Source organism: Gopherus flavomarginatus, chromosome 2 (genome assembly GCF_025201925.1).
Source record: "Gopherus flavomarginatus isolate rGopFla2 chromosome 2, rGopFla2.mat.asm, whole genome shotgun sequence".
NCBI classification, from domain to species: Eukaryota; Metazoa; Chordata; order Testudines; family Testudinidae; genus Gopherus; species Gopherus flavomarginatus.
This window is the reverse complement of record NC_066618.1, coordinates 68,917,509-68,930,429: the sequence shown is the minus strand read 5'-3', so window position 1 is coordinate 68,930,429 and position 12,921 is coordinate 68,917,509. Positions and strand designations below refer to the sequence as shown.

At 43.1% G+C, this 12,921-nt stretch overlaps 1 protein-coding gene across 6 annotated transcripts in view; it reads left to right on the top strand.

Moving 5' to 3' along the window:
• The window catches only part of TBC1D5 (TBC1 domain family member 5), a 512,051-nt gene that overhangs the window by 403,654 nt on the left and 95,476 nt on the right, over positions 1 to 12,921 (top strand). For all 6 annotated transcript variants that reach the window (XM_050938356.1, XM_050938354.1, XM_050938355.1 and 3 more), the window contains one exon: positions 5,403 to 5,662. In XM_050938356.1, the coding sequence (XP_050794313.1) occupies positions 5,403 to 5,662 (260 nt within the window). The remainder of the gene's footprint in view (positions 1 to 5,402; positions 5,663 to 12,921) is intronic.

Sequence of the window (12,921 nt, the reverse complement as noted above, 5' to 3'; positions counted from 1 at the left end):
GGTGCAGCTCTTAATTAGGTTCAGTTTCTGCTGCGTAGTTTAAATACTTTTTAATTATTTCGGGAATAGATGAAGGGTCCATCCATTCCTCCCTACCTTTCTTGCCTGTAGGCAAAGTGATCAAAGGATTCTCCTGGTACTATGCTGATGGCAAATATTATAATTTATTTCATACAATGAGGTACTTTCTTACCACCATATAGTAATGGTGAAATACTCCTAGAATACTGCATCAGACCCTAGTGCCTCAGTATATCACAAAGATGTCAATAAAATGGAGAGAGTTCACTGATAAGAGCAAAAACAATTAAGGAGTTGCCAGAATGACACGTGGTGTAAGTTCAAAACAACTAATCAAGACAACTAAACTGCTGGTGGGAATAAAGCTTCATTGCAAAGGAAGAGGATAAATACCAATGTGGTAGAGAAATTGTTTAGCATAGGTCAAAGAGGGAATAAATAGGAGGAATGGATTTTAACAAAGAAATATTTAGGCTATATCATTTCAATAGTATTGTACTTTGATATACTCTCCCAAAAGAAGTGGTGGCCTCATTAAAAAATATACTGAACAAAGCACTGGAAAATATATCATTAGGGATTGGCTCTGCAGTGCGCGACGAATGGATTCAATAATTAAATGGGTCTTTTTATCTTTAATTTCTGAGATTTTTGATACATTTATAATATCTTTACAAGTCTACACTATATTGCTTAATTTATTGTTTTAAAACTTTTAAATGTGTCATATTCATGTAGATTTTTCTCTTCTTAAAACAAAACATTTTAATCTTAGCAGAAAACTGAAGAGATTGAATCATCTTGTTTAAAAATATACCATTCATAGTCAAGGTCAATGATGCTTATTGTGATGAAACAAAATTGTTTGCTTCATAGATTGGTTTCACGTCTCCTTGGCATTCATGATTTTAAACCGATGTCTTACTTTTAAATGCATCTGCTGATAACTCTATAATATAATCAATCCTCATTTTTCTTGTAATTGTCGTGCATGTTTGATACATTTTGATGGCTCAAGTGCAGACAATGATCCATGTTTAATGGCTTCAATCATTCTTTGCACTAGTATACAAACTTAATGTACGACTTTAGGTGGTAGGAAATAGATATATTGCCCTTATTCTTCTGAACTTCAATCTGTTGTCAAAGCATCTCATCCTGCAGACCTAATGCCCTGTTATTGCTTGAGGAAGACACCACATAACTCCACTTAGGGATCTGAGGGAAAAAATAGCATCAGCTTTTCGTGGCAAGCCAGTAAAGTACCAAAATCATTGTTTGGCTTCTTGTGTTCGTGTCCTGGGGTGATCATTGCCAATGCAAGGTCAGTTCATAAGAGACCTGAATCGTGGCAAATGTTTGAAGCTGAATAACCAATTCTCATCTAATTCTCAGGTGATATGTAACAGCCTTTTATAGTTATGATTTAAAAAAAAAAAGTTCTCCAACAACATTGCAGACCTCTGGGTCTGAGTTGAGTGTTTTGGGTTTTTTTTGTTATTTTGGTAAGCTAAAGGCACATTCAACCTGTCCCTCTCCTACTCCTCCCCAAAAATTCTAAATAAATATTTTTCCTGCGTCACCATCTAATTTTCATGTTCTGGTGTTGACTGGATTATGTCAGAGCATCAGTGCCTTTGTTGCTTTCACAGCCTACCAGAGAGCAAGGCTTCATTTCCCTACTAGCACTTATGGTCTCTGCCAATTCAGTTACTGTACGTGATCAGTCAAGATCTCCAGAAATTCCAGGCCTGGTAGTCAACATAGATAAGTCATATCCATGATTCCAGCACGTACTATAACCTATCATTCTCCTTCCAAGACACTGTATAGCCAGTAGAACTGTGGGGTCCTGGTTCATGACTAGGGCTCCTAGGTACGATGATAATACAAATAATTGCTTCAAGTTGATGAGGATGTATAGTCTAAAGCCTGGTCTCAGTACTAAATGCATTCAGAGCACTGAAGTCAGAAAGTGTACCAAATATATCAGAGTCAAGACTTATGCTCTGAGCCTTAATATTCTCAATGCACTTAGCCACCAGTGTGTGCCCTGAACAAATTTCCTTATTATTAATGAGGCAAATAACTTAAGTGCGTTAAAAATAGCCACTATAGTTAAAAACAAAAGAGAACAATAATAAGGATTACATTATGATATATAGATCCAATCCTGAAATCATTATTCAGTCCGGATCCTCTGTGGCAAATACACCTCTACCCCGATATAACACTGTCCTCGGGAGACAAAAAAACTCACCGCTTTATAGGTGAGACCGTGCTATATCGAACTTGCTTTGCCCCCCCCTCCGTTCCTTGTACCCTGACCGCCCCTTCCAGAGACCCCCATCCCTAATCACCCCCAGGACCCCCTGTCCCCTGACTGCTCCGACCCCTATCCACCCCACCCCCCACCCCCTAACAGGCACTCACCGGCAGCAGCAGGAAGCAGAGCAGCCCAGCCCCAGCCCAGCCCACTCCACTCCACCACCTTCCAGCCGCGGCGCTGCGCTTCCCACTGCCGGTGAGTGCGGGAAGGTTGGGGAAAACCAGCTCACGTCCCCCTCCTCTCCCCCTCTGCACTCACCGGCAGTGGGAAGCGGAACAGCCCAGCCAAGCCCCCTCAGCCAGCTCCACTCCACCAGCTCCCAGCCATGGCGCTCCACTTCCCGCCAGGCAGGTGAGTGCAGGACCTTTCCCCAGCCGCCCCCCAGCGCCACAGCTGGGGCCGGGGCAAGGAAAGCGGAGCGGGCTGGGGCCACGTCACTCCGCTTCCTGCCTCAGGTGAGTGCAGGGAGGTTGGGGAAAGGATGCCACCTGTACTCACCTGTGGCGGGAAGCGGAGTGCTGGGGCTCGGAGCTGGCGGAGTGGGCTGGGGCTGGGCTTCGCCACTTCCACCACTGCTGGTGAATGTGGGGAGATCCCTTCCCCCAAGCCCCCTCCCCCCGAGCAACACGGCCGGGGACGGGGCAAGGGAAGCAGAGCAGGCTGCTCCCAGCCCCCCGCTAATCCCCCATGCCACTCTGGGACTGCGGGGCCCTCAAAAGTGCCCTCCCACCGGACCCTGAGGGGGGGAGCCCCTGACCACCCCCGAGACCTTGTGCCCCTTATCGAACCCCTCGGCCCCAGCCTGGTCCAGCACCCTTAACACGCTGCTCTGAGCAGCGTGTCAGAGCTTTACCGTGTTGTATGTGAACCTGCGTTCAATCAGGTCATGTTATATTGGGGTACAGGTGTACTTAGCCTTGTATACACCTCAAATAACCAAGTTGAGTTTAATATGGGGTAGGAGCAAAAGAAAACGAATGTCAATTGTCAATATGATTCCGAAGGATAACATACTATACCTTCAGCGTAGTAGCCGTGTTAGTCTGTATGCGCAATAAGAACAGGAGCAAAAACAGACTCCAATGAGAGATTGCTGAACTGGAATTAATTTGCAAAATGGACACCATTAAATTAGGCTTGAATAAAGACTGAAAGTGGATGGGTCATTACACATTATAATATAGACAGACTTCCCAGCCTAAGGCTTAAACAGAGGTTGTTTGTGTATTGCCTAGACTGTTCACCAGATAAGTATATGCTCTGTGACTTCATAGACTTCCCTTGGTACTTTGTATCAGAGGGGTAGCCGTGTTAGTCTGGATCTGTAAAAGCAGCAAAGAATCCTGTGGCACCTTATAGACTAACAGATGTTTTGGAGCATGAGCTTTCGTGGGTGAATACTGGTGCATCTGAGGAAGTGGGTATTCACCCACGAAAGCTCATGCTCCAAAACGTCTGTTAGTCTATAAGGTGCTACAGGATTCTTTGCTGCTTGGTACTTTGGTTGGTCATCTCATTTTCCCAGTGCACTATAATAATTTTTTTAGTTCTGTTGGCAGCCAGCCTAATTACCTTTAAAATGACTAGTAATATCGTACACTTCATTTAAAAAAGTTGTTCCGTGCATTTAAAATTAATCAAAGTGCCATACAACTATTCACCTCATGCCTGATCAGGGTCATGTTCTTGGTCTTTATTCTTTCAAAGAAAAAAAGTAAACAATTTCTATCCATGAAAAAGAGAGAGAATTCCTGGGAAACAGAGGGAAAAGAGTATCCACAATGGCATAATGCACTTAAATTGTAGAGTTACAAAGTACCCATGTTTATTTCCCCCTCACACACACTGTTCCTCACACCTTCTTGTCAACTGCTGCAAATGGGCCATTTTGATTACCACTACAAAACATTTTTTTCTCTCCCGCTGGTAATAGCTCACCTTAACTTATCACTCTCATTATTGTGTGTATGGTAACACCCATTGTTTCATGTTCTCTGTGTGTGTGTGTGTGTGTATATATATATATATATATAATATCTCTTCCAACTATATTTTCCACTGCATGCATCTCATGAAGTGGGCTGTATTCCACGAAAGCTTATACTCAAATAAATTTGTTAGTCTCTAAGGTGCCACAAATACTCCTATGCTATACCTTAATTTCCATGAATTGTAGCTTCTTAGAATGAGTTCAAATTGCACAGCATTTGCCAAAATCTAATGTTTTCATTGAATGGAGCATTTCAGTTTCCCATTCATACTTGGAGTGAAGTTTTCCTCAAATAGGTAAAACAGCAATTCTCAAACTGTGTGAAAAATTGGCTGGCAATATGGTAGCTTTCTTTGTTTGCATTTACAAGGACCGCGGAATAACATTCCTTCACTCACAGAAAGAAGGGATACAGAGCTCGCCACTTCATTATTACAATATTCTTTTCTGGGCAGCTCATGAGGTGGAATGATCAAGCCCAAAGCTGTTGATAACCATATTCTTTAACTGAAGTAACGCTTAGCTGGATTAGCCAGAATGAGAGCACACTGCATAACGCAAATGGAGGAGCAAAAGAACAACACAGAATAATCAGAATAGAATGCACATGCCATACGGTAGTCTAACTTTTTCGAAGTGCCATTCCAAAAAAAACATTGTTTGTACCACAGTTTATATGTGGCCTGGTTTTACTAAGAGTCAGTGGATGCCATAAAAATGCACAAACTATCCTTGCTCCATAATGTAGCAGTAGTGCTTTTGTCAACATATTACAGCATTCAATATGGATGGGAATACAACAGAGTATAAATACTCTTTTCAGTATAAAGCTTTCAGTTATATTAAACTCCATCATGATCACCCTCTTTGCAACATTCTCAGCATTTGCCCCCTGTTGACACTGTATTTGGATTTATGCACAAATTCATGTGTGCATATGAAATTCTATATGTGTAATGTCCTTGTGCCTTAGAAGATTTTTTCCACTCTTTGAAAAACTCTTTGTAATGCTCTATAAATTACTAATGATCGTGATATTTTCATTTCCATTTTATTTTTCAGTGCCAGTGCAAAGGTTGCTCCACTGAACATTAATAAAGTCTCCAATAGCTTGCTTAATTTTGGTCGAAAGCTGATTGCCCCAGCTATGGCTTCAGGTAGTCCTGCAGGCCCAGCTATTAGTGCTAGCAGCAGCAACTTTCCTTCTGCTGTAATGCCCATCAGGACCACTGTGGAGCCCCTCCAGCACCAACACCTGCAGGCGCAGCAGCAACAGCAGAGAATGATGAAATCGGAAAGCATGCCAGTTCAGCTGAGCAAAGGTAAAAATGAGACATAAGAAAAGACTCTAGGTGTGGCATGGAATTCCACAAATCTCAAAAGGAATCTTGTGGTCAAAAATTAACCCAAGAGGGAGAAATTTTTTATATTGATTTTATCTGGTATTTCTATAGATTAACATTGCTGTAACTGAATAGTCAACTTGCTGCTAAACTTAGACATATTTTCTATGTACTGTGGTATGTTTGCACCTTAATGTGATTCAGTTCAGAAATTGTGGCTGTAGAGAACATACAAATAGGATTTTTCTATCTTTTAAAATGAACAAAAAATGTTCAGGGAAGAAATAGTGGATAAAACAACCTAACACAAAATCTTAGCTGCCCCTTTAGATGTTATTTTCTTCCCTCTTAAATGGGTAATGTTACATTTTGGGCTGTATAACTCCTCATAGTTGAGGAAATGGCTATCAGGCATAAAGCTGTTACGTAACAGTACTAGCTGAGTACTAATGAAGGAACATAATGTCACTGTAAAATGTTCTGTGATTGATCCATATCTTATTCCATTCAGAATGCTGGTGTCTGATTTTGATTACAGTTAATAGCATAAAACATATTTGCTTTTGACAATTGGCATTACACCTGGAGGGAGCCACTACTCCTTTTAAGAAATACTGACATTTTTCTTGAGGCTTAAAATGATTCTATTTCCTTACATTTCTCAATTCATTTTTTTTTTACAGTCAGTAAAATAAATAGTGGGTGATCTAAACCTCAACCACAGTACAGTGAACTGTACAGGCAACAGACTTATGCTTCTTGGGCTAATGACCACCAAAGAGAGAACATTATTCTTTATAAGGAAGGAGTATGTAGACTCTGTGTATTCATTTCTGTCTACCGCCAAGCATCTTCTAGTGGATTATGAGCTTGAAGGCTGACGGTTCTCCTGAGCCCCACAGTAAGCACACAGTAGGAAGTTACTTTTTGGTCAGAGCTGAAAATATATGGGGAGGAAAATAATAATACAAAAATAATACTTTGCACATCTAGGACCCAAATTTCCTCCTCCTTCTTACCTGCCATATCAAGGGTCCTGATGGGCCAACTCTAGCTTCTTATCAGGCATCATGTGACCAGTGGCTATTGGTTGAGCAGAACCCAAAAGGACAGTCACAGTAGCCCTCCTTTTCCTACACATGTATAGAGTAATTTGAAACACTTTTCTAGGTGCCTGGCTGAAGTCCAGCTAAGTAGTTCCTTAGCAACCCCAACTCAGACTTGGGGCACTGCAGAAACTGCCCCAGCAAGGCTCTACAATCTGTAAAAGTGACGTTCCTTGCATAGTGGTAGTTGTAAGTGGGCTGAAGGAGAAACTGGAAACCAATTAGTTCCTTAATGTCTCTCAGTCGAAGCAGGGCCCCACCTGACTCACAGGTAGAAATGTCAGACAACCCAATCGTGCTTCTATTGAATCTTTGATAAAACTCCTAGTCACTTCAGTGTAAGCAGATTGGGGACTGAAGAGAAACAATTCCAATGATTTTTGATCTTTTTAAAAATAATATTCCTCTTCAGCAATTTCACAGCCCCGTTTTCTTTGTCTCTATTTTTTGTGGGGCAGGGTGGTAATAAAGTGAGGTCCTTGTAAATTTTGGAGGTTGTCTGCTTCAGATAAAAGGAGTGAACGAGCTGAGAACACTAGGTATGTCTACACTAGGAAAAAGGTGAGTTTTTACATCATGACAACTGACAGCAAGTTGTAGTTCTATCTAGATTTAGGTGAACCCAAAGGTTTCCCTGTCTACTAGGATTTTACAACATGCTACCTGTCACATGTTAGCCATCATGTTGTAAAAACACCCTCTAAATACAGTAACCAGTGAGAACAGAGATTTGTGGGGGTCAGTCAGAGCAGAGAGATTTGTAATCCTGCTACAGTTGTTACAAAAGTTACCATATAATGTTTACTTACAACTTCCTGCACAAGTAGCAGTACAGGGATTTACATGCTGTACTGTTATTGACAAATAATAGTAGGGATGCAAGTTAGAGATCGAGAACCAGTCTGAGTACAGGGAACTTCATAGTTGGAAAAATCCTACAGTTATGCTTCAGTAATGTACAGCATCCATGCATTATGTTAGACTAATCCTTTTCAGTATAATGAAGGGTAATAAGCATCTTTGTGTATTTGTAATTGGTATTTTTCTTTAGTCCAGTATTCTGTCACTGGTTTACACTGATTTGAGATTTCTCCTTATTGTTTAACATAGCACCATTAGATGTGATTTAAAGACCAAAAAGACTTCAAACCATTAACTATCTAAATTTTTTGTGTATGTAGTGAGAATGGTAACGATTGCTGTTTTCTATATTAGTTGACTGTACTGTTTGTTTTTCTAAATAGATATTTCAGTTTTCCTTTTATAAGATACAGTTGATCAGTAATTCTAAATTGTGGCAAACAAATGAGTCTAAAAGTGCTGTGATTTAGTTTTTTGAGAAACCAAGCCCAAATGGCTATAGAAATGTTAACTCATGTCTCTAAAGGATTATCAGATGTTACAACCATGGTCAAAGAGAAAGTAAATTAATATATATATATAGAGCAGCTGATGAACACAGATTCCTTATCTGCCTAGAGACATTGCTGTAGCCAGACACTTCACTGTCTTTTTGTAATGATTATTTTGCAGATATTAGCATCGTGAAAGAAAGGGGTGCCTTGGGTACCTTCCACCTTAAATCTTTCTCTTCTCATGTAAACAAAGCAAAGACTTTGAGATGTTGCTAATATGTACAAAAATGTAATAGTTTGAGACCATACTTATTTTTTAAAAACTGTAAGTAAGCTATTTTTATTATCATGGTATAAACTCAGGATACCATGAGGATTTTATAGGGGATTATTGGAGATCGGGGATGTGTGCATAGATGGGTCTGGTAGCTAAGGTGTGGATGTGCCTTCTTCCCCTTGCTTCAACCATCTGCTTTTTTCCTCCTCAGTTCTCACCACTGTATCTCTCCTCAGTTTCCTTCTGCCACACACATTCTTTCTCTCTGTTGCATTTGCTCTTAGGCTCTCATTCAAAGAACACTTATGCACATGTTTAAGTACATGAATGGGCCCCCTGAAGTCAGGGGGACTATTCAAGTGCATAAAGTTAAGCCATGTATAAGCATTTGCAGGATTGGAGATTGTCTTCGTTTTCACCCTCACCCACACCTTTCTTCTTTTTATTCCCTAATGCTCTCAATACACTTCCACTATCTGGTGCTCTCTCGTGATCCAATTGAGATGACTAGAAACATGGATACCAGCCCAAAGTCCAACAGATACCAGCACTTCAAGTAGTGCCTACAGTCTTATGCTGTACATGGTTCTGACATGTGGGGAGAACTGGCTATAGATGCCTGCTAAGGGGGAGGCTTTAGCTAGACCATAATAACAGATCCAGGAATGGTCCCTCAGGTACATATGCGCTCACCTATTCTGCTGGCAGTTTCACCAGCTCAGCTGGCTGACAGCTCCTTGAGGTGACAGTATGCTGTTCTTTACAAAAACAAAGCACTGTATTCTGTAAATATGATCAGTGCAGACCCTGTAAAAGAGGCATTCCTGGTTTTTCGAGATCATGATTATCCTAGTTGTTTTGAAAAGCTGAAGTTATGGCGTTCATTTACATTAATATATGTCGGGTTGTAACCATGGTGGACAAGAGAGATTGCTTACTGTTTTCTTAGGCTAGGGGTATGGGAGTAGTCGGTTGCAGAATACAAACAGAATAAAGCCAGCATCTGTCCTGGATGGCATAGCTCTTCCAGATTAACACACCCTGCTGAACAGTCACCAACTAGCTGTGGCAACAGTTACAATAGTGGTGTTGTGCCTGTTGCTGCTTCTTCAAGCAGTGTGCCTGTGAGGCTTCACTGTAGGTGTGGCTGTGTCCCTGCACTGCTGATCGGAGAACTTCAGCAGCAGTATCTGTTGGGCCCACACATGCGCTGTCTCTCCTCGTGCTGCACCTTGAGGCTAGGCAGCGCACATGGGCTAACCATCCTCGGTTCCTTCTCAACTGCCCCTGGCTAGAGACAGAGCCTTTAGCTGTCCATTAGCGAATAGATAACTCTCCTTTTCGGTTGTTAATCTTTAACTTTTAGAAACCCTTTAGCCTTTGATTTTTATTTGTCCATGCCCTAAAGAAAAACCAACCCAATAATAACAACAACAAGAAAAAAAGAAAAGACCCCTGGTGTTGGGGGCATCCCTGAACAAGGGTATGCCCAGCTCTTCAGACTTCAAGAAGTGTCGCACTTGCAATCCTGGTCATGGGCCAGCACTCTCAGCGCATTCACTGCCTCAGCAAGGGCCACATCCAGCAAAAGAGTTCCCTCTGCCAGCAGCTCTGACTGAGATTTTACAAGGACAGAGAGCTCCACCAGAAAATCATCTTTATGGAGATGGCTCTCTGAGCCCAGCCCTCCAGAAGGCATGAGTCTTCCCCTCAGCCTTCGACTTCAAAGGATAGTGGGCCAAAGAAACAGTTCGGAGACTACTCTCCCAGGTCAAAAAAAGAAAGCAGGAAGTCCCCTCAGCAAGCTCAGGAATAGCCAAAAGCAATCACCCTCTCAGTATCCTTGGCACTGCTGGCACAAGGATCATCCAGCGCCCACGCCTCACGGGAACCGTCAGTGTCCAGTGCCTCTTTGAACATGGGTACTGAATCTTCGGTACAGAGACACAATGGCAAATCCCCTAAGAAGCTCCTAGTACACGAGCTGTCGTCTGTACCAGTGGTGGCATTGGCCCGTTCAGCACCAGAGAGATCAGTATGTGTGAGGTCCCTATCTCCCCTGGCACTACCACCATCACTCAGATACTCGGTAAAGGCAGAATTCCATCAGGCTACTGACCTGCCTATGTTGGAAGCTCCTGGCTCTTCACCCCTTGGTACCGAGCCATGGCCGACCCGGGCTATTCTCCCATAGTCATGTCATGCCCCTTCGATATCGAGTTAGGGATCGGTCAGTAAGTCAGAGAGGGTTTCTCTGTACTCCTCTCAAGCTCCATATAGGGCCCAATATTAACAGGGTCTGAGAATGTGTCACCAGACAGCACCATCACCATCTTGGTATTGTCACCCATGGGCATGTCCACCAGGCCCTAAGCCACCCTAGTGGCCAGACTGGGACCCCCTGGGTGGCGCACCAACAGCCTGCCTCATGGGCACCGAGTATCATCCTGGACCTCAGAGTTCTCAACAAGTTTGTCAGAACTCAGAAGTTCCAGATGGTCACACTATCAATGATCATTCTGTCACCAGAACAGGGAGACTGGTTTTCAGCTCTCAACCTGCAAGGGCTGGTTTTACTCTGGAAAACAACCATTACCAATACAGGATCCTTCCCTTCAGACTTTTATCAGCCCAGAGAATATTTTTCGAAGTTCCCTCAGTGATGCCCACATATTTAAAATCTCAAGGGATAATGATCTGTCCTTACCTAGATTACTCTCTTCGGTGCCCAGTCGCTTCAGGAGGCTCATCAAGACAGTGAGGGCATGATGCACTCGTTCATGAAACTGGACCTTCAGATGAATGCCCAAAATTCACCCCTCACACCAGTGCAACGCCTAGAATTCATAGGGGCCGACCTAGATGGACTACAGGACAAAGCCTTCCTACCTCAGGACAGATTTCTGTCCCTGATATCACTTACAGACATGACTCAATGCAGCCCTCAAGTGCCAGCCACAATCTGCCTCCAGCTCCTGGGGCATATGGCAGCTGGCATGGTGGTGATTCCACATGCCAGACTTCACATGTCTTGCCTACAGCTGTGATTCAGCTTTATTTACAGGCCGAATAGGGACAGATTGGATAAACCTGTCACTGTCCTCCATGATCAAGAACTCCCTGGACTGGTGGAAGAACCCAGCCAGTGCATGCAAAGGGATCCCTTTCTTTCAGTGCTACCTTCATCACTCCTTACCACAGACACATCATAGGCTAGGGCATGTATTTAAACTGTCTCACAGCGCAACACAAATACCATACATCCCAACTTGAGGATCCTCCACCTTAAAGCATGGCTCTTATGTGGCTCCAGCACCTATAGATCTCATGCTCAAAGGATGTGCAAGAGGTTCTACTACCCAGTAGAAAGTCCTCCACACAACACACTTACCTTCAGAAATGGTCCAGGTTCCAGATTTTGTGCACATCCCAATAAATCTCTCCAGTGTCAGCAGCTCTTTCACATTCTGGAATATGCTCTGACACTTAAAAAATCAGGGTTATCCCTGAGTGCTCTCAGGGTTCACCTCGCTGCTTTTACAGCATTTCACCAGGCCATAGAGGGTACTCTGTACTTTTGCACCCAACCACTAAAAGGTTGCTTAAGAGAATAACAAGTCTCTTCCCTCAACCTCAACTTCCCACCCCTCGTGGTACCTAAACCTAGAGCTGAAAGGGCTGTCTGGGCCCTGTCTTTCACTAGCATACCCATTGATGAAAACAGTCTTTCTGGTTGCAATTTTCTCAGCAAGGAGAAATAGCAGCTCTGATGGCACATCGCACGTACACAATATTCTTCTCTGACAAGGTTAAATTCAGGCTGCATCTGAGGTTCATCCCTGAGGTGACCACCTCGTTTCACGTGAGTCAGTCTATTCACCTTCCCGCCTTTTACCCCAAGCCTCACTGAGACAATAGGGAGGCCATATTGCATACCCTGGACTTTAGGAGAGCCCTTGCATTCTACCGCAACAGGACAAAGGCCTTCAGGATGTCCCTTTGACTATTTCTCTCTATGGCGGAAAGATCTAAGGCCTCAGCAATATCAGCCCAAAGACTCTACAAGTGGGTCTCGAATTGCATCAAGCAGTGCTGCCAAATTCATAACATGGGCCCTCCAGATTCGATCCATACACATTTCATGAGATCTATCTCCTCATTTGTTACCTTCCTCAAGGATGTTCCCATTTCATAGATCTGCAGGGTAGCAACGTGTCATTCCACACCTTCGCAGAACAGTATGTGAGCACCGGGGACTCTGCCTCTGATGCCATCTTTGGCTTCACAGTACTGTCATCTGACTAACTCTACTCCAAAGTCCCAGCCCTGCAAGAGGATACTGCTCAGGAGTCACTTACAGTGGAGCACCCTTAGGGACACTACTCAAAGAAGAAGGTTACCTTATGTAGTAATGGTGATGCTTCGAGATATGTGTTCCTATGGGTGTTTAACAACCCGCCTTCCTCCTCTCTGCTTCAGAGTTCTCTGTGGTAGAGAAGG